The 21349-nt window shown below is 39.9% G+C and overlaps 3 protein-coding genes across 10 annotated transcripts; 1 reads left to right on the top strand and 2 right to left on the bottom strand.

The window, feature by feature from the left end:
* Positions 1–66: 66 nt before the first annotated feature.
* Positions 67–1065, top strand: LOC103431460 (oleosin 18.5 kDa-like). The gene has a single exon (XM_008369616.4). The coding sequence runs from the start codon at positions 493–495 to the stop codon at positions 841–843; it is 351 nt and encodes a 116-aa protein (XP_008367838.1). The 5' UTR covers positions 67–492; the 3' UTR covers positions 844–1065.
* A 207-nt stretch (positions 1066–1272) lies between these two features.
* On the bottom strand, positions 1273–5078 carry LOC103431461 (ubiquitin carboxyl-terminal hydrolase 3-like). Its single transcript, XM_008369617.4, has 9 exons — positions 4774–5078; positions 3988–4119; positions 3804–3842; positions 3309–3414; positions 2491–2549; positions 2307–2381; positions 2147–2195; positions 1976–2052; positions 1273–1590 (listed from the first exon to the last, which is right to left on the bottom strand). Exons 1-9 carry the CDS (start codon positions 4846–4848, stop codon positions 1492–1494), a joined length of 711 nt encoding a protein of 236 aa, XP_008367839.2. The 5' UTR covers positions 4849–5078; the 3' UTR covers positions 1273–1491.
* A 1326-nt stretch (positions 5079–6404) lies between these two features.
* Positions 6405–20692, bottom strand: LOC103415727 (probable enoyl-CoA hydratase 2, mitochondrial). Of its 8 annotated transcripts, none has more exons than XR_011579932.1 (9): positions 20244–20558; positions 19960–20129; positions 19689–19763; positions 19095–19185; positions 18928–18976; positions 18460–18563; positions 18301–18377; positions 17727–17984; positions 6405–7177 (listed from the first exon to the last, which is right to left on the bottom strand). XR_011579932.1 is itself a non-coding variant. In XM_008354022.4 (8 exons), exons 1-8 carry the CDS (start codon positions 20428–20430, stop codon positions 17808–17810), a joined length of 933 nt encoding a protein of 310 aa, XP_008352244.2. In that variant the 5' UTR covers positions 20431–20692; the 3' UTR covers positions 17601–17807. The 8 variants fall into 8 exon arrangements, 4 of the variants coding, with proteins under 4 accessions (XP_008352244.2, XP_017182395.2, XP_070676557.1 ...); XR_003772596.2 differs by having other exon boundaries at positions 18928–18979; positions 20244–20552; XR_011579930.1 differs by having other exon boundaries at positions 6405–7150; positions 18928–18979; positions 20244–20552.
* Positions 20693–21349: the final 657 nt, after the last annotated feature.

Raw genomic sequence — 21349 nt, 5'->3', positions numbered from 1 at the left:
GTTTACGAGTCTTCAGAGGCCGTTATCATCAATTCTAAACAAATCACAATTTCACGCGTGCATAATCAACTTGTATATGCATGTCAAGACTTTGTGATTTACATAGAAGGATGAATTTTTCCTTAAAAGGAAGGAGCCAAGCAATGTTCTTCCGACGACAACGATCTAATCTACCAACGCTTGGATCGTCGAGCTCGGTGGGTCCACGGATGATGGCAAGTGCTGCCATAGAAAATGCAGATGTAACCACCCAACTTGTGCTGCCTTCCAAAACAGAGAGAAACATCTTCTCCCAGAAACCGGATAAACATAACAATGGAATTGTAGGGTAGTATAGGTGTCGAGCAAACGCATACTTCTTCACATGCAAATGTTCTGAAGATAAACACGAAGCACGTGACATACGCCTCTCCTCACGTGACTCACCACCCTTCATATACGCCCTTCCCTCCCAACCAGCAAGCTCCTCAAAGAAACGATAGAGTATCATCAATGGCTCGAAATCCAGAAAACCTCTCCTATCAATTGGCCAAGGCCTCCACTGCCATAACCTTTTCCGGGTCCCTCTCCGTCCTCTCCAGTTTGACACTCACTGCCGTTGTTATCGGTTTGGTGGCAGCAACACCGTTGCTGGTGATCTTCAGCCCGGTGTTGGTACCAGCCGGAGTTGCAATGCTTCTGCTGAATACTGGGCTTGTTATGTCGGGAGGGCTTGGCGCAACAGCGGCGATGGTGTTTTACTGGGTTTACAACTATGTGACAGGACAGCACCCGGTTGGTGCTGACAAACTGGATCAGCTGGCTTCAACATTGGCGAGCGGGGTTAGAAGCATCAAGAACTGACACGAAGAGCGGCCTAGGAAGCTCATCAGCAACGATACACAGGGTGCACAATGATATCATCAAACAGATATTAACGCGGCAATGGTTGCTTCATGGCCAAGAAACAACTACTATGTAATCCTTGTTCACTGTCAGCTCTTATTTGTGTGAGTTCCATACCAATCTGTGAGGATCAGTTTTCTATGCCGTTTTCTATGTGGTAATACATTCGAAATATGCTGAGCACGCCGTGCAAATGATCATAAAACCTAATAATCTAGCATGCCATCACAACGTTGCAATAGACATATTTCACGCCTAACAATCAAACATACTCATTTGACACTCTTATGGAACTAAGTTGGAAATCAGTTTGGTTTTGGTTTCAAAATTCCAATCCATCTATCATACACACTTGTTTCTTTTTCCGGGATCATTAGCACTACATGATTAAAGCAAAAACAGAACTCTATTCATATTCCAACAGGCTTGTTCAATGCACACCAACGTTATAATCAGAAAAGTTTACAACAAGTTTAACGCAAGTTGAGTAAGCTTATGCTAAAGATGCCAGCACACATGTTAAACCGGGAAAAGGATAAAGATGCGTACATCAAGTGCTACCACTGCACTTTTGACCGCTTATGAAGGACATGGATGCATTCCAACTTAAGAAAACCCACCAGATTTCTTCGAAATTGCAATCACATTGAAGTTGAGGGAGTCGGGATTTTTCTGGATCATGCCCTGTATGACTTTAGCTGCATCCTGTTATGCAATTAAAAAGTTATCAGATGGGCGATGAAGGGCTGCAAACTGTACATAAAGACTCGGGTAAAGGCCAACACGTTCCCACTTGAAATGAGCCAAAATAAACATGAGAATAGCTAATTGAACTATTATGATTGACTTTTCCAAAACATAGACACGTTAACTTTAAATCAGTTCAAAACAGTTTTAGTTATAGTTTCCTCTCTCCCCCCGAAACTTCATCCATTTAATCTTGAGGATATTATGCTTCTTCCCTCTCTTTACTTGACCCAAAAAAAGAAACGGTTACTAAATTGACAGTTTAACTTTTGATATGTTTAGGCATTGATTGTGTGTTCTTCCTCTAATTTTGAATCAGAGAGCACAATGACATCTTAAATACCTGCAATAGACTGTTTGGTGAAGATGGACCATGAGAGATTGGGCCTGACTTCCTCCCATCAAGCTCATAAAGTTCCCCTACAAATTAAACAAAAGATCAAAATCACAAACCGTGCAGTAGGGTAAAAAAAATCAAGAACCATCTCTGAACAGATATAGAATAAGCACTCACCGTCCGCGCATGCAAAGCAAATAAAGTGAGTGTCTGCATTGTCGGACGCCTAGAAAGAAACAGAGTAAGACATGTGAAGCACAAACCATATGAACCAAACAGAGGAAAGTGCAGAGATTGGTACTTTACATAATATTCTATGCTACTTAAAATATATCACCTCTGTATCGCCACCATTGGCTGCTACAGAATGAGCAACTTCCACTTCTGTGTCACTTTCAAGGAATGCTGCACGCTACATTTGTATGACAAATAGATGACAATAAGAGGCAAGAAGAATAATATGAATCTATATGAATTGGTCAAGCTGAAAGGACAAAATATGAGGGAAAAGAAAATAGAACCTGCAATGGATCCATGCTTGCAGTTTTTTTGAAAAACCTATCCAAGAACGAATCCTCAACTGAAAAGAAAAAGAGGATAACATGGAAAAAATAACTGTGGTAAACATTTATTAATAACTAGTAAGCAATTGTCAGAAAGAAAAATAATCATTAATTTTGGCTTCTACAGGGAAGCATGCTTTCCAAGGTTGCGTACTTGAACAAAATCAAGCTTCAATTCCTCCAAAGGAGTTACTTAAGGGAACAGTTTTGGTATCTAGAATTCTCTAGTTTCACAATTCTGTATCCCTAATTTCCACGGCTAGGTGGTCCACAAACATGCACTGTCCTAGTTAGAAACTAGAATAGCATACACTTTGGTGGTAATAACCAAGAAGCTCCTTTCCAATGGTATGCTTTTTCCCCAGGCATTCTATATTCTTAATTATCATTTTACTTCTATTGATCCGATTGTTCCTGCAATTGTTTGGCATTTTCAGAAGCAGGGTGATCAAACATTGTTAGGTAAGAGAAAGAGGAATATGAGAGAAAAAAAAGTTAAAGGAACCATTGGCCCCAAAGAAATTTCAACAAACCTCTCTCTTTCTCTCTCTCTCTCTCTCACACACACACACACACTCTTTTCCTGGTCAAGGGGGGAGAATCCAAAAGAAACCAAGATTTGCTAGCAGCCACTCAAAAAACACGGCACTCTAAATCACTAGCAGTGATTAATACTTGTGTGTAATACATACACCCGCAAGTATGGAGAACGCAAGGCTGCCATGAATAACTCTAATCAGAATTCACCCATAACAGGAAAACAGTAAACAACTTACCAAGTTTGATCTCTGAAGTGATGTTTCCAACAGCATGAAGAAGTCCAATTGTTCCACAAGCATTGCCCACAGTTTGTTTCATAAAATAAACATTACCTTTGGGTTCCTACAGCCAGGATATGCATTCCAAATCATTCTAATTAAATCATACCACTTCAAATCAAATCAAGTCATAATGTATTTGAATACAAAATTCTCTTTAGATCAGTAAATCATTAGAAACACCAAGCAAAAAAACAAGTATGCAAGAAGTAAATAAAACGAATTAACACAATCGAAAATAAGTGAGCAAGGTATGAAAACATAAAACATGGTTGAATGTGAACATAAATTTCAATACAGAACTGATCTCTCAAAAGTTACTATCATCGCATGAATATGCACATGCACGCCATCCACATATATGCACAGAGAGATCACAAGTTCAACAACCCGCTCAAAAATAAAAGGCTTTCATTTTATACAGAGCATTCAATCAAATTTCCTATCACTCACCTGTTTTTCATTTGCCTGCATCATTCTCTCTTCTTCAGTCTGAAAAGTACAGAAACATCCCTCAAATCAGGAGACAACCAAATTTCATATTGTCCAAAAGAAAGACAGATGCAGAAAACTTAAGTTCCACACCAACCACAAAGTTCAGAATTATTAATTTGTATTTCAAGGAAAGAGACAAAACCTTAGCGGTTATAGGATAAAGAAACAGGACAGCAAGTACAGGATTCGGAACCATTTCTAAGAGTTCTCCATCCAACCCGTAAACATCATAGCATTCTGCCTCATCCTCTTGAAGACCCAGGCCCCAAAGGAACTGCAATAACCAAATACGTTTCTTTCATTTGATTTGGTATTTTGCACAATGAGGTAAAACCATTATAAAGGTCAATGGTGCAAATGGTGCAAATGGTGCTCTTCTTGAATATATCACCTTTGTGAAAACTATAAATCTAATTTGCAACATAACATACAAACAAGAGTACATGTAATCAAAATGACGAAAGAATAGGCTAAACATTTTTCCGCTTCTCTTCAGTGCAAAATGATTGTCGCTACTCATTACGTTTTAGTTTCGAAAACCAAATTCCTGTCTAGCTTTCTGTCAAAAGCAAATGTTTAGTTATTATTCACTAATTGGGTCTCCCCAACGCTAAAAATTTTGGTATAAACGAAACCGATACGTACTTTATCATCTCTTTGCCAACTGATTTCCCCTACAGCAACTAAGCAGATTCTATGTGAGTGGTTTACATTCATTTCAAATTATTAACCAAATCCAAACAAGCTTAATCACATACTTGAACTCAATTTCCAGAAGAATCAAAACGTTCCATTTTCCACATCAAATTCGCACCAAACCCTAGCTCTGCATTTTCTCGGGAAACAAACAGAGCATAATCCGAAGAATACGCAATAAATACGGGTAATTTAATTTTTTCTTGAAAAGGAAGGCGATTGATTGAAGTACCTGATTCATAACATCAGGGTTAGCTTCGAGAGGAAGCCATCTCTTAGCCGACGGGGTTTCGTCCGAAGCAGCCATGGCTTTTGCTCTCTCTCTGTACGATTAGATTTTTGATTCTTTGTGCCTTTTCGTTTGGTGAGGTTTCTAGCTGGAAAATCTGGGATTTTGTGAAATGCTCGTTCGGGTTTTATATATATGTTTTGGGCGGTGGGTTTTCCACTCGACAAAGTTAGAATTCGTTCGGTGGTGATTTTAAAATAATTGAAAGCATTTTGGTAAAATTAATTTTTGGGATTCGAAAATAATTTAAATAATTTTTAGAAGAAGCATAAAATATGTGTTTTTTGTATGAAGTACTTAAAGTGTTTTTTCAGGATCTTATTCAATTTTTACATATGATGGGTTTCAAAAACATCTTCATAAAAAACGTTTTCAATCATTTTAAAAGCATTCAAACAAGTCCTTGATCAACTTATCTCAAGCCTTACTCTTAAGCAAGTTCCCATTTCATGGCACATGATGCCGCTTAATATATTTGTGTATGGATTTATGCTTTAACCCCCAATGATAGGAAGGTCAGTTCAAATCTCGTAAACTGAAAGTTCAAACCAATTTATTTTTTCATTTATTTGCATAAATATCTCGTTATATAAAAATAAATAAAATTGATTAAAACTTTTAGTTCAAGTGGTTAAGATTATTTATATATTATAAGCTCGATTCTTCTCCCTCCCCTATTTGCTTGAATAAAAATTACTATAAATTGTTCTTTTTTGAATTTTAGATTTGTAATGGGTCCGGCGTTGCTCATGTGGTCTTGAGGGCGGCTGGAACAATGGTTGAGGAGTGTCGTGTCGAAGGCGCCTTAAAAGAATCTCTACTAATCAATAAAACACTCATTATTAACTAAAATTCTATGAAATTATCAGTTTAACCTTCTAATTAAAACAAAACATGAATAAGAAATATGGAGCAGAAATGTAATTTCACACAATCAAATTTTGTTGTTTTTTTTTTCAAAGCCTCACCTACATGTAATCATAACATATATCTAATTTAATAATAATATAAAAAAATAAAATAAACCTTCCCACTCCCACATTCTCTATTACTCTCTTCCTCTCTCATTCTATTTCAAAAACAAAAATAAAAAAATTTCTCACACACTTTGTGTGTGGGCTAATATTCTTGAAGAAAGAGGTTAAAGGTCCTTACGAACTTTTCTCTAATGCACATCAAAAGTGCACATTTAAGTACACATCTGAACAAACATCTTTAGTTTTCGACTAAAATAGAACAAGAGTTGTTAGATCATTTGTTAGATCATTTAATTTAACAGGATCTAATGACTCTTGTTCATATGTGTAACTTAAAAATTTATTTTTAATGTGCATTGAAGAAAATTCAAGGTCGTTAATGTGTTAACAAAATGGTAGTTTTAAGTGTTATCATATGATAAATAAAAAAAACAGTTCTGCTTTTAGAGAGAGGACTAAGGTAAAACCCATTTCAGGCCTAGTCAGTCAATCTGCTCCTGTTTTTGGTCGAAAGCAAACAATTTAGATAAATTACACTTTCCCACCTCAGGTTTGAGGTCTATTGCAATCTCATACAACATCTTCAAAACATTTCACTTTCATACCTCAAATACTATTTTATTTCAATATAATACATCCGTTACATTTTTCATTCATTGATCTGTTAAAGAGCTGATGTGACTGTCAAATTTGTCTCACGTGGTAAAAAAAAATATTTTTTTATACATTTAAACTATTATAATTTTTATCCTCTTAAAAAAAAAAAAACGCACACACACGCACACAAACAAACAACATACAAACCCAGAACCCCCTGACCCACCTCCCTCTCCTCCACTCTCTTCACCTCCCCTCCCATCCAAAAACGCACCCCACCCCCACCTCCCACTCTCTTCTCCTCAACTTCCAATCTCACCTTCTCCGTCTGTAAAATCAAATAAACGCAATCCAGATCAATAAAACCGAATAAAAAAATACCCATCAAATAATCTAACGCCAAATCAGTCCAAATCCGTCAAATTTCTATGCTATGTATTTGGGTATGTACGTGTTGGGAAATGAGACGGAGAAATATCCTCGCCAAGAATAGAGAAAGGGCCACAGTTTTTGTTCTTGGTCAACGGCGGAGCTGGGTTCGAAAATGAAGGGCTGATGCCCTTGGTAATAGATTATGTGGACCGCTTTCTTGGGAGAGGAATCGGGACATTGTAGGTGAGGCCATTGTTGGATTTCATGGCGGAGGTCTTCGGTGGCATTATGGAATCGACGATCACTGAGTTGTACGTTGGCAGTAGAGTCTCCGCCGCCACTCCTTCGGTGGATAACGACACTCCGTACCTAATCTGGATATTGCACAGATTACTATTCCCCTGAATCAGATTAAGTTGACTATCAAAGTGCACAACGAACAAGATTACAAAATAATAAGAATATTATTAAACAAACTAGAATGCCGGAACGGCTACAAAACCCTAAGAGACTACATTGTGAATAGCTTGTTCTCAAATGAATAACAAGCATGCTATTTATAATAAACTAACCCTAATCCTAAAAGGTAAGAAATCAAAATCCTAATGCTAATGGGCTAAGCCCAGAAAATCAAACATTCAAATAAACTAAATACTAATATTTTTCAACACCCCCTGTCAAACTCATGGCGGTATACGACATGGGTTTGCAAACAAGCAGATGTAGACTAGCTCTGTTAGGTGAACTGGTAGGCATGCAAACTTGACTTGACTTGACTTGACTAGACTTGCCTGGCGAACTGACAAACTTGACTTGATTCTTGACTTGACTTGACTTGACTTGACTAGCAAACTGACAAACTTGACTTGATTCTTGCTGGCAAACTGATTTTGGTTCAAACTGGCTAGTGTTGAGAGTATGGAGAGAACCCGTCACTAAAAGAACGAGATTTCCATATCTCAATTGTACCAACAAATGAACAATGTCAAAAATATTGTAGCAACTCGAGAATTCATTGTGAACGGCAACGACAAATACCCAAACTTCAAAACAAAGACCTCACAATAAGATAACCTTTTTTTTTTGTTGCCCATGTGGACCTTAAACTAACAGCAAACAATTGTTTTTCTTTTTCCTTCTCTTTTTGCTTTTTTTCTTTCTATCATTTCCTTCCTTCCCATTTTTCTTTCTTTTTTCTTTCATGTGAACAAACAGTAGAACCTTTCTGTTTTCCTTTTTTTCTTCTGTGCAAACAAACAACAGCAGCAAGATCCTTTCTATTTTCCTTTTTTTTCTTGCAAACAATCAATACCAACTAACAAATCTAAAACGAAAACACAAACAATGGAAGATGACGGAAAAAAAAACTGATACAAACAAATTGATACCAACAAGAACTGATTGAACCCTAAGGATCAAACCTGCTCTGATACCAAGTTGAATATCAGAGTGTGCAACGAATAAGATTACAAAATAATAAGAATATTATTAAACAAACTAGAATGCCGGAACGGATACAAAACCCTAAGAGACTACATTGTGAATAGCTTGTTCTCAAATGAATAACAAGCATGCTATTTATAATAAACTAACCTTAATCCTAAAAGGTAAGAAATCAAAACCCTAATGCTAACGGGCTAAGCCTAGAAAACCAAACATTCAAATAAACTAAATACTAATATTTTCCAATAGATTCATCATGTCCCTGAATCAAATTCAGCAACGACAACGGTGATTATGCTGCTTTGGATTCTAGGGTTTTCACTCAAATTGAGATGTCGGTGGATGTCGGAGTGGATGGGCGAGGGGGTTGGCGGAGTGGATGTCGCAGGGCAGGCACATAATGGCCAAGTCGGCTTTGCAGAATAAGGTCGTCGCCGAGTTCTTGCAGGAGTCGCAGAGCTTCGCGACTAAGCCGATGGCCATTGCAGAGGAAAGACGGGCTGGTGGCGAAGAGCAGGCTAATTAGTTCCAACGAGAAAGGCTTGACCGAGTTCGGAGATGAATTGGGTGGTGAAGGGAGGGGACAAAGGTCAGGGAGATGAAGAGAGTGGAGGAGGAGGGGACGAAGGTCAGGGAGGATGGGTTTTAGGGTTTTTTTTTTAAATTTTTTATAACTTTTTTTTAATTAATTATTTGTAAATGCATAAAAAAATTATTATTTTTTGTCACGTGACACAAATTTGGCAGCCACGTCAGCTCTTAAAGGAGTAATAGATGAAAAATGTAACAAAGGTACTATATTGAAATAAAATAGTACTTGACGTATGAAAATGAAATGTTTTGAAGATGTTATATGAAGTTGCAATAGACTTCAAACAGGAGATGGTAAAATGTAACTTACCCAAACAATTTCATTGAAAGGCAGTGGCACAAAACCAAGGACAACAAATAAGACCAATACAATTGGGGAAAGCTAAAGCCCAAACAACAAAAAAATGGCAGAATAGCATATCGCATCACAAAGTTTTCCAACCCGCAACAGAGAGAAATCCCCAACCAAATTTCACCACCAAAAGCACCACACCAGAGAAGAAACACCAGATCTGAACCTCCAACACAAGCGCCAACAAGGAGAACCAAAAACCAAAACAAATGGAAAGGGTTTGGGGCTAAGGGGGCATCTAAAACACCCTCGCTTTGGGCTAAGCCACAACGCACTTGGCCCCGTTTTTCCAGCATGCCGATTGGGGGCGGAGCTGTGAAGGGAAGGTTAAGATTTGATGGTAAAAACGGGTGAGCTGCTCCTACTTTTTGAGCAAGGGTTGTGGAAGGAAAGACATGTGAGGGGGAGAAAATGAAGAAGATGGAAAAGTGTGAGTGTTTAGGGTTGAAAAAGGAGGGCCGCAGGACAGGGATTAGGAGTGAAGAAGCCAAAAAGGCGAAGAACGCTGGGAAGCGGCGCAAAACGCTGGGAAAACAGGCCATGACCTTAGAAACCGACGGTCATAGACACCGGAAGAAAAGGCCAGGGGGCATCATTACTAGAAAGAGACAACAAAAGGAGAGAAAAGTAATAACAATGGGTTGCGGCAGACCACAGCCGAAGGAAGAAGTCGGCGGCGGGGAGAAGGAACTGGGTTTGCGCAAGAGAGAGAAATTGGGGGGAATGGCTGCTAGGGTTTTATCAGTTGGAGTCCAGGGAGGATTTTTTTTTTCCAATCTACGCCTCCCAACACTGGTGGAGATTTACGACAATAGGTCCATTAGGAGTAGAACCAACAACAACAACAACAACAACAAAGCCTTTTCCCACTAAGTGGGGTCGGCTATATGAATCCTAGAACGCCATTGCGCTCGGTTTTGTGTCATGTCCTCCGTTAGATCCAAGTACTCTAAGTCTTTTCTTAGAGTCTCTTCCAAAGTTTTCCTAGGTCTTCCTCTACCCCTTCGGCCCTGAACCTCTGTCCCGTAGTCACATCTTCGAACCGGAGCGTCAGTCGGCCTTCTTTGCCCATTTCCAAATCACCGAAACCGATTTTCTCTCATATTTCCTTCAATTTCGGCTACTCCTACTTTACCTCGGATATCCTCATGCCCAATCTTATCCTTTCTCGTGTGCCCACACATCCCACGAAGCATCCTCATCTCCGCTACACCCATTTTGTGTACGTGTTGATGCTTCACCGTCCAACATTCTGTGCCATACAACATCATTGGCCTTATTGTCGTCCTATGAAATTTTCCCTTGAGCTTCAGTGGCCTACGACGGTCACATAACACGCCGGATGCACTCTTACACTTCATCCATCCAGCTCGTATTCTATGGTTGAGATCTCCATCTAATTCTCCGTTCTCTTGCAAGATAGATCCTAGGCAGCAAAAACGGTCGCTTTTTGTGATCTTCGCTAGATTGCTCCGGTCATTAGTGTGGATAAGTATATAAATGAATAGAGATAGGAAAGCAAACACAAGATGTACGTGGTTCACCCAGATTGGCTACGTCCACGGAATAGAAGAGTTCTCATTAATTGTGAAGAGTTTACACAAGTACATAGGTTCAAGCTCTCCTTTAGTGAGTACAAGTGAATGATTTAGTACAAATGACATTAGGAAATATTGTGAGAGAATGATCTCGTAATCACGAAACTTCTAAGTATCGGAGTGTGGTATCGTCTTGACTTGCCTTATCTGTCTCATAGGTAGATGTGGCATCTTCTCTGGAAGTACTCTTCCTCCATCCAGGGGTGGTATCTTTAACTGGTGGAGATGCACAAGGTAATGTATCAATTTCACTTGAAGCTTACTTGTAGTTTCAGGCTTGGTCAAGCGCGATACAAACCATGTAGTAGGAGTCCCCCAAGTCGCCGAGCTAGGGGATCTGCTGAAAGAGGTGACAGACAAGGTAAGCAATCAGAGCTCCGGCTGATTGTTCACCTTCTCCCCATCTTGCAGCAGCATGAAGGATAAAGAGAAGAAAAATGAGAAGAGATGATATGGGATACTTTTGCTTTTGAAGAAGTAACTTTCCACAGGCTTATTCTTGAACTGAGCTGGAGGGTTTTCTGGTTTCCTCCAGAGCCGACTGAAGAATTTGAGGGTCAAAACAAGTCCATCAAATCTAGAGTACGTTCGACCCTGCTGATATGGGATACTTTTGCTTTTGACAGAGTAATGGATGTATCGGCACGTGTGCTGTTACGCTTGTCTCCACATGCTTCCTTGTATCCTTCGCACTTGCCCTATCTGTTCCTCAAGCAGATGCGGTATCTTCCCTGGAAACATAAGATGTTGAAGATGAGTACTCGAGAGCAATGCCAGGTAAGTAATCAGGTAAGGGGTTCCAGGCAGTCAGTTCCTGGCTGGAAGCTTGATGCCAAGTGCTGACTGATTGCTCTCTTTCTCCTTGTCTTGCAGGTAAAAACAAGGCCAAAGGAAAAGACAGGGAAAAAGCATGATATGGGATACTCTTGCTTTTAACCCTGATGATATGAGATATTCTTGCTCTAGTATAGCTTGTTTGCAGAGGTATTATCGGGGGGAAAGAAAGCTGAATATTTCGAAAGGCTTCGTGGGGAGTGCCCTCTCAGATATGAGGAAGGGTTGAGCATTTTTGCAGGTCTGCCTGTCCGTTGGGGATGAAGGTCGACATATATAGGAGTCTCCCTAACAAGTAGTAATGCTATTCCTTTACCCTGCTTGGTCATAGCACAGTAGTGGGAGCTGCCAGCTTCACATGTTTTAACTCTGTCAGAGCACTTTGAAAAAGTGGTCTGTGGTATCTGGCTCTCGAGAAGTCTTCGACAGAATGCCCATAATTTCCGCAAAGCTGAGTGTGCGTGTGACAGGTGCTGACAAGGCTAGAAAAGTAGGTGCCTCTTCGATTTCTGAGATCAGCCCTCGTGGTCTCTAAACAGCCCAGCTTTTGAGAAAGCGAGCGTCTCTTCGATTGATTCGGAGAACGATGCATCTTCGATTTTTAAGAAAGCAATCATGCTGGGGGTCTGGCTCTCGAGATTCGGGGAGCAGTGTCACTTCGATTTTTGAGAAAGTAATCATGTTGGGAGTCTGGCTCTCGAGATTCGGAGGGCGGTGCCTCTTCGATTTTGGAGCAAGCAATCTTGTTGGGAGTGTTTTCTCGAATGTGAGTAAAGGTTGGGCATGTTTGCTATTCCTTTACCCTGCTTGGTCATAGCACAGTAGTGGGAGCTGCCAGCTTCACATGTTTTAACTCTGTCAGAGCACTTTGAAAAAGTGGTCTGTGGTATCTGGCTCTCGAGAAGTCTTCGACAGAATGCCCATAATTTCCGCAAAGCTGAGTGTGCGTGTGACAGGTGCTGACAAGGCTGGAAAAGTAGGTGCCTCTTCGATTTCTGAGATCGGCCTTCGTGGTCTCTGAGGAGCCCAGCTTTTGAGAAAGCGAGCGCCTCTTCGATTTCTGAGATTGGCCTTCGTGGTCTTTGAGCAACCTAACTTTTGAGAAAGCAAACGCCTCTTCGATTTCTGAGATCAACCTTCGTGGTCTCTAAGCAGCCCAGCTTTTGAGAAAGCAAACGCCTCTTCGATTTCTGAGCAGGTGCCTCTTCGATTTCTGAAGCTCCGTCGAGTGCAGATTTTTATAGGGGCTGGCATTAAGTTCCGAAGCACACTTGAATCTCCACCAGTAGAAGCTCCATTCTTGCCCTTCTAAGATCTTGATTTGTCCAACCTCTTCTCTCTTCAACACCTTTGAAAATGTCTGGCCCCTCCGACCGTCGTTTTGACTTGAACCTTGTTGAAGAGGCAGCCCCGCCTTCTCCAGACAACATATGGCGCCCATCCTTCGTCTCCCCTACTGGTCCTCTTACCGTTGGGGATTCCGTGATGAAGAATGATATGACTGTTGCGGTGGTGGCCAGGAACCTTCTCACGCCCAAAGATAACAGACTACTTTCCAAACGGTCTGATGAGTTAGCTGTTAAGGATTCGCTGGCTCTCAGTGTTCAGTGTGCAGGTTCTGTGTCTAATATGGCCCAACGCCTATTTGCTCGAACCCGCCAAGTTGAATCATTGGCGGCTGAGGTGATAAGTCTCAAACAGGAGATTAGAGGGCTCAAGCATGAGAATAAACAGTTGCACCGGCTCGCACATGACTATGCTACAAACATGAAGAGGAAGCTTGACCAAATGAAGGAAACTGATGGTCAGGTTTTACTTGATCATCAGAGATTTGTGGGTTTGTTCCAAAGGCATTTATTGCCTTCGTCTTCTGGGGCTGTACCGCCTAATGAAGCTCCAAATGATCAACCTCTGATGCCTCCTCCTTCTAGGGTTCTGTCCAGTACTGAGGCTCCGAAAGATCCCCCTCCGGTGCCTTTTCTTTCTGGGGCTCTACCGACTGCTGAGACTTCTCCTAAGCAACCCTTGTGAAGGCTCCCTCTTGTTTGTTTATTACTCATGTATATGTACATATTTGTAGTTTATCGGGGATATCAATAAATAAGTTTTCCTTCATTTCAATGTATTGTGTTAAATTACACCAAAACCTTCTTCGCTAAGTTCTTTGAATTTTCTTTTGTTGAAGCTTGTATGTTGAAGCTTTCTGAGTGGAGCATGTAGGTTGGGGTAGTGTTCCCTTAATTTCCCGAGTGAGGAAAACTTCTCGGTTGGAGACTTGGAAAATCCAAGTCACTGAGTGGGATCGGCTATATGAATCTTAGAACGCCATTGTGCTCGGTCCTGTGTCATGTCCTTCGTTAGATCCAAGTACTCTAAGTCTTTTCTTAGAGTCTCTTCCAAAGTTTTCCTAGGTCTTCCTCTACCCCTTCGGCCCTGAACCTCTGTCCCATAGTCGCATCTTCTAATCGGAGCGTCAGTAGGCCTTCGTTGCACATGTCCAAACCACCGTAACCGATTTTCTCTCATCTTGCCTTCAATTTCGGCTACTCCTACTTTACCCTGGATATCCTCATTCTTAATCTTATCCTTTCTCGTGTGCCCACACATCCAACGAAGCATCCTCATCTCCGCTACACCCATTTTGTGTATGTGTTGATGCTTCACCGCCCAACATTCTGTGCCATACAGCATCGCTGGCCTTATTACCGTCCTATAAAATTTTCCCTTGAGCTTCAGTGGCATACGGCGGTCACACAACACGCCGGATGCACTCTTCCACTTCATCCATCCAGCTTGTATTCTATGGTTGAGATCTCCATCTAATTCTCCGTTCTTTTGCAAGATAGATCCTAGGTAACGAAAACGGTCGCTCTTTGGTATTTCTTGATCTCCGATCCTCACCCCTAACTCGTTTTGGCCTCCATTTGCACTGAACTTGCACTCCATATATTCTGTCTTTGATCGGCTTAGGCGAAGACCTTTAGATTCCAGCACTTCTCTCCAAAGGTTAAGCTTTGCATTTACCCCTTCCTGAGTTTCATCTATCAACACTATATCGTCTGCGAAAAGCATACACCAAGGAATATCATCTTGAATATGTCCTGTTAACTCATCCATTACCAACGCAAAAAGGTAAGGACTTAAGGATGAGCCTTGATGTAATCCTACAGTTATGGGAAAGCTTTCGGTTTGTCCTTCATGAGTTCTTACGGCAGTCTTTGCTCCTTCATACATATCCTTTATAGCTTGGATATATGCTACTCGTACTCCTTTCTTCTCTAAAATCCTCCAAAGAATGTCTCTTGGGACCCTATCATACGCTTTTTCCAAATCTATAAAGACCATGTGTAAATCCTTTTTCCCATCTCTATATCTTTCCATCAATCTTCGTAAGAGATAGATTGCCTCCATGGTTGAGCGCCCTGGCATGAACCCGAATTGGTTGTCCGAAACCCGTGTCTCTTGCCTCAATCTATGCTCAATGACTCTCTCCCAGAGCTTCATTGTATGACTCATTAGCTTAATACCCCTATAGTTCATGCAATTTTGTACGTCGCCCTTATTCTTGTAGATAGGCACCAAAGTGCTCGTTCGCCACTCATTTGGCATCTTCTTCGTTTTCAAAATCCTATTGAAAAGGTCAGTGAGCCATGTTATACCTGTCTCTCCCAAAACTTTCCACACTTCGATTGGTATATCGTCTGGGCCTACTGCTTTTCTATGCTTCATCTTCTTCAAAGCTACAACCACTTCTTCCTTCCGGATTCTACGATAAAAAGAGTAGTTTCTACACTCTTCTGAGTTACTCAACTCCCCTAAAGAAGCACTCCTTTCATGTCCTTCATTGAAAAGATTATGAAAATAACCTTTCCATCTGTCTTTAACCGCGTTCTCTGTAGCAAGAACCTTTCCATCCTCATCCTTGATGCACCTCACTTGGTTTAGGTCATTTGTCTTCTTTTCCCTTGCTCTAGCTAATTTATAGATATCCAACTCTCCTTCTTTGGTATCTAGTCGCTTATACATATCGTCATAAGTCGCTAACTTAGCTTCTCTCACAGCTTTCTTCGCTTCTTGCTTCGCTTTTCTATACCTTTCACCATTTTCATCGGTCCTATCCTTGTATAAGGCTTTACAACATTCCTTCTTAGCCTTCACCTTTGTTTGTACCTCCTCATTCCACCACCAAGATTCCTTTTGGTGTGGGGCAAAACCTTTGGACTCTCCTAATACCTCTTTTGCTACTTTTCGAATACAACTAGCCATGGAATCCCACATTTGGCTAGCTTCCCTCTCTCTATCCCACACACACTGGGTGATTACTTTCTCTTTGAAAATGGCTTGTTTTTCTTCTTTTAGATTCCACCATCTAGTCCTTGGGCACTTCCAAGTCTTGTTCTTTTGTCTCACTCTTTTGATATGTACATCCATCACCAACAAGCGATGTTGATTAGCCACGCTCTCTCCTGGTATAACTTTGCAATCCTTACAAGTTATACGATCCCCTTTCCTCATTAGGAGAAAATCTATTTGTGTTTTTGACGACCCACTCTTGTAGGTGATCACATGTTCTTCTCTCTTCTTAAAGAAGGTGTTGGCTAAGAAGAGATCATATGCCATTGCAAAATCCAAGATAGCTTCCCCATCCTCGTTTCTCTCCCCAAAACCATGGCCACCATGGAAACCTCCATAGTTGCCTGTCTCCCTGCCCACGTGTCCATTTAAATCTCCTCCTATAAATAACTTCTCCGTCTGAGCAATTCCTTGCACCAAGTCTCCAAGGTCTTCCCAAAATTTCTCCTTCGAACTCGCATCCAACCCTACTTGAGGTGCGTACGCACTAATCACATTGATAAGTTCTTGTCCTATTACAATCTTGATTGCCATGATTCTATCTCCTACCCTCTTGACATCTACAACATCTTGTGTCAATGTCTTGTCCACGATGATGCCAACACCGTTTCTCGTTCTATTTGTGCCCGAATACCAAAGTTTAAACCCTGAGTTTTCTAGATCCTTTGCCTTACTACCAACCCACTTAGTTTCTTGTAGGCACATAATATTTATCCTTCTCCTCACCATAACTTCCACTACTTCCATAGATTTTCCCGTTAAGGTTCCTATATTCCACGTTCCTAAACGCATTTTGCTCTCTTGAACTCTACCCTTCTGTCCTAGCTTCTTCACCCTCCCCCGTCTAATAGGATCAAAGTACTTCTTTTGTGTGTCCCGTGTAAAGTTGATAGGAGCATATGCTCCCAAACAACTTTGAGTGGAGTCGTTCGAAAAGAAGTTTCTATGGCCCCCTTGCTCATTTAACACTGCATCCGGGTGCCGATGGAGATACAGCGACCCTTGCTCATTTATCACTGTGCTCGGGCCACACAGCGCGCCACTTACGGGTGACGCCCTAGCTTTAGCGCGATTTTGTTCTGGATTCATTTTCATAAGGATTTGACGTGATCATGGAGTGCCGGCTAGTATTACAACAATTTACTTGGTCAAAATTTCGACGTGAAATTTTTGTATTCTTGTAACAACAATGCTATAATCACATTTTGTATTAGTGACGAAACATTTGATAAGTGTTTTTTCATAAGCATTGTCAAGCTGATCACATTTCATATGACAATACGTCCATTACAAGCTGATCACTATAAGAACCATGTTTGTGTTTTGTATCATCTTTAGGACCATCCTTTTGTCTTGTATGATCATTTCTAATAGCATACATGAGTTCAACAAGTTCAGCATGTTTGGTTCTAAAGATGATACAAAACACAAACATGGTTCTTACAGTTGCAGAATTTCCCTCGAATCACTCCCTTTTTGCCACCGTTAGAAGAATCTATACTAAACTCATTGAAGAAAGTTGAGGTTCCGTCATAAAATTAACTGGCAATATGGATTATGGAGAGTGGCATAACTACTTAAAAGCACATGCAAGGTCCATTTTTTTCGAGTTTGAGGAAGACCATTTGATTGTTAGTGTAAAAAGAAACAATATTGAGGAGTACAATTATTTGATTCACTAAGGAACACATTCAATCCACGGACACCCAAACAAAACATTTAATCAGCTATTCATTAAATAGTAACTTATGATCAAATAAAATTAAGACCTCTACTGACCTGTCATTTTGTCATTGCTGACAAGTTTATTTCTGCCCAACCAAGAAACTTATCCAGACAAATTATAGCAAGTTTATCATCTTAATCTCCAGTGTACTTTGGCTTTCGCTTCTCAGCAAATGCTGATAGGGCTTCCAAGCGATCATTTGTGTTCAACGTCTTTTCATAGCAATGTTCTTCAAGAGCCAAAGCTGAGGTCTTATCTACCTCCAGTCCCTCATCAATAGCTTTTTTTGCCATCCTTATTGCTATTGGACCCTGCTAACACTGTATTTCATAAGTTTGATTGCAACAATTACTTGTAACTTTTTTGTTCTTTGCCTAGTATGACGATTTCAAGTTATGCTTTAGTGTACTGTCTTTTTTCCCCTTTTCAGTGCATGTATTAAACATTGTCATTACAGCAAATTTTATGTATAGAGAAGTTTCAGCTACAGACATCCACCTTGATTCAGATGTTAGAATGTAGTTATCATCGGAAGGCGAAAATTCAGTTCATAGAATACTCTCAACTATAACATTCCCCATGAAATAGTATAAAATGAACGCAATAGTGGATAAAATAATTCTGTACCTTCTCATTTATATTGCGAGCAACTTCAAGTGCCTTTAGATGAGCTTCACCAGCAGGAACACAGTAATTTACCAAACCTGTTGCAAAGTATAATTTGCATCAAAAGAAAAAAAAAAGGACAAAAACAAAGCAGCTACTGAGTAGACATACATCACATACCTATCGACACTGCTTCCCTGCCGCCAATCTTCCTACCAGTGAATATGAGTTCCTTTGATATTGCTTTTCCAACCAATCTAGGAAGCCGCTGTGTTCCACCTGCCCTGTCAATGGATGCAATCAAGAGAGTTGATCTGTCACTGGATGAATAATTTCAGAAAAATGTAGATAAAGCAAAATAAATAAAAGAAGAGAGTAAAATAAGAAGTAATCATGCGGAAAGAAGTTCTTCCAGAAATGTAGACAATATGGACGACACAATTCCATAAACTAAATATCAGTTGGAATGGGAATTAAAATCCCACCCATCTCTTATGTTATAAGAAATGGTATGCTATTAAACCTGCTTAGAAAAAGTTGAAACAGTACAGAATGTTGGGTTCGTCAAACAAGATGCAGGTGATATGCAATTCTTGGGGAGAACGTCACAGGTGATAATGTGAACTCATTCTGAAATTCAGCACCTACCCAGGAATGATAGCAAGTCCTGTTTCTGGCAAGCCCATCACTGCATCTTCTTCTAAGTCATTAATGGTGGAAAACATTAAGAGACTAGGCATTATAAAGTTTAAAAGGATTGATAGTTTAATGACCATAACTGGATTCGGTATAAATAATTAAAGAAATGGAATTACCACATATCCGAAGATCGCATGATAAAGCCATTTCAAGTCCACCACCCAATGCTGCTCCTTCAATGACAGCAATTGTTGGAATAGAAAGTACCTAAATATTATGAACAGAAGTAAGTGTCAAGAAGAAGAAAATAATTTATGGAGTACTAATGTATAAACAGTAAACAAGGAAGCCTGCATTCAAGCATTAAATGATCATACCACGCTAATTAAAAACAGCGTTATGAAATCAAATTAGTAAATATAATTCTGAACATATCCTGGACACTCACGTTTATGTATGAGTGTCTGCTCGTTTACATATTGATATCATATGTCCACCATTATACAACACTCACGTATATGCATCCAATATCCATCGTTATAGAACACTTGCATATACATATCCATACCCACTGTTAAACTATGTACCATACAACAAAAAAGCATTATAAAAGTGTTGTTGTTCAGAATCTGAAACACTTGTGGCAATGAAGATTAACCTCTAAAAATCACCGAGTGTCAAAACCAACTACTGAATTTTGATCATCTTTCAGGCCATTTTAATAACAAAACAATTATAGAAAAACAAAAAGGTTAACAACGAAGATTAACCTCTAAAAATGAGAACGTGGCACGCAGTGTGTTGACAAAATCTCGAACTTCAGATGCACTCATCATTTTCCGTTCCTGCCAATCAAATTAAGAGGCAAGAACAATTTGACTAGTGAGCACTATCTTCTCCTGTACATATCACAACTCTTCAATGCAAATAATTCATTCAAGCAAATCAAAGTGAATATAAATTTGAAGAATTCTTTGCTAATCCACTGTAAACTCCTTCCAAAACAAAACATCGATTCCACGAATAAATTAAAATTCCTACCTTTAAATCTGCTCCAGCACAGAACACCTTGGGAACTTTGCTGCGGATCAGCAAAACATTAGCAGAAGAATCCTCACTGACAGCTTCAAAGGTGTTCTGTAAACCTCTCAGCATATCTTTCCCAATTGCATTTCTCACCTCCGGCCTCTCCAACCTAACCTCAACAATCCCTGTTATCAAACAAACAAAACCCAATTCGGTTAATGCTTTCTGGGTCATAGAAAATTGGCATAAACAGAGATAACCCACTTTTTTTTTATACGTATTTCAGAACGAAAACTTACCGGAATCGGAGTCAGGGAGTCGGTGGAGGGTGACGGAGCGTGACGGTGCTGATTCTAAAATCAGAGTCCGGCGAGTTTGGTAAATCCATTGGTTGGATTGAGGAGAGAGTGAATTCTCTGGAAATATAGAGGTTGTGGGTTTGTAATGTTTCAGTGACCGACTTAGGACTCTTAAACCGCCCGTCATTTTTCTTTCAGATGCTCAAGCTCAAACTCCAGAGCAGCTCTTCCGGCAATTGATGGGCTGAGAGAGGTATAAACTGCAAATGAGGGAGTCAAAAGGAGAAATCCTGTCTAACAAGACGACATTGCACAATAACTCATGCCACCTGTCCAACTTAAACACAATTTATCCGGGGCACTGCTACTCACTAGGATGACAATTATAACTTTAAATCCGATAACCGTGGATAACCGTCCGAATGGAATGGAATGGATTTGGGTATGGAAGTTTGGGTATATTCTCGATATGGGGAAAAACCTTTTATATATTATTCGGTTATGATTTTGGATATGGTTATAGAGATCTCCAAACTATATCCATAACCGAATCTGACCCGATTAGTAAATAATATAATTTATATATAATATAATAGTATAATATATCTATATATATATATATGTATGTATTTGTATATCCATTATTCACCGAACCATTACCTTGAGAATACAAAAGTTGCATTTCGTAGGAAAGTAAAGTTTTGAATCCAAATCAATTTGAACTCAATGATTCTTATGTGAGATATGAAAGACAAGCCAACATCATCAATGTTTTAATTTTTATACTCAACAAGATCCATTCATTGGATCATTTTATACATCAAATGTTTAATGACGAAATTAATATCTATTAACTTATAATGTCTTAATTGAACGAATATATTTTTTGTATTGACGAAGATGGATATACCCGTTAACCGATGGGGAATCCGTTATTCAGTAGGTATGGTTATGGATAATACCTGATGGTTAATTTGCGATTATAGATATGGTTAATTTTCGTGATTATGGGGATGAACTTAGCATTTCTGTCCCCAAACCGAACCGTTGCCATCCCTACTATTCACACGTCCTTCAAACCTTCCACGTACATTTGTTAAACTATA

Source organism: Malus domestica, chromosome 04 (assembly GCF_042453785.1).
Source record: "Malus domestica chromosome 04, GDT2T_hap1".
Classification (NCBI taxonomy): domain Eukaryota; kingdom Viridiplantae; phylum Streptophyta; class Magnoliopsida; order Rosales; family Rosaceae; genus Malus; species Malus domestica.
Note: the sequence above shows the minus strand (reverse complement) of the source record. Positions and strands in the feature narration are given on the sequence as shown.

Excerpts from the sequence above, each read along its gene's own strand:
- LOC103431460 (XM_008369616.4), top strand. The coding sequence starts at position 493 with ATGGCTCGAAATCCAGAAAACCTCTCCTATCAATTGGCCAAGGCCTCC.
- LOC103431461 (XM_008369617.4), bottom strand. The coding sequence starts at position 4,848 with ATGGCTGCTTCGGACGAAACCCCGTCGGCTAAGAGATGGCTTCCTCTC. Across the intron at positions 4,120-4,773 it reads ACCCTGATGTTATGAATCAG|TTCCTTTGGGGCCTGGGTCT; the intron begins GTACTTCAATCA and ends TGGTTATTGCAG. Across the intron at positions 2,382-2,490 it reads CAAGCATGGATCCATTGCAG|CGTGCAGCATTCCTTGAAAG; the intron begins GTTCTATTTTCT and ends ATACAAATGTAG.
- LOC103415727 (XM_008354022.4), bottom strand. The coding sequence starts at position 20,430 with ATGACGGGCGGTTTAAGAGTCCTAAGTCGGTCACTGAAACATTACAAA. Across the intron at positions 19,186-19,688 it reads CCACGTTCTCATTTTTAGAG|GTACTTTCTATTCCAACAAT; the intron begins GTTAATCTTCGT and ends CATAATATTTAG. Across the intron at positions 18,378-18,459 it reads CAGGGAAGCAGTGTCGATAG|GTTTGGTAAATTACTGTGTT; the intron begins GTATGTGATGTA and ends ACTTTGCAACAG.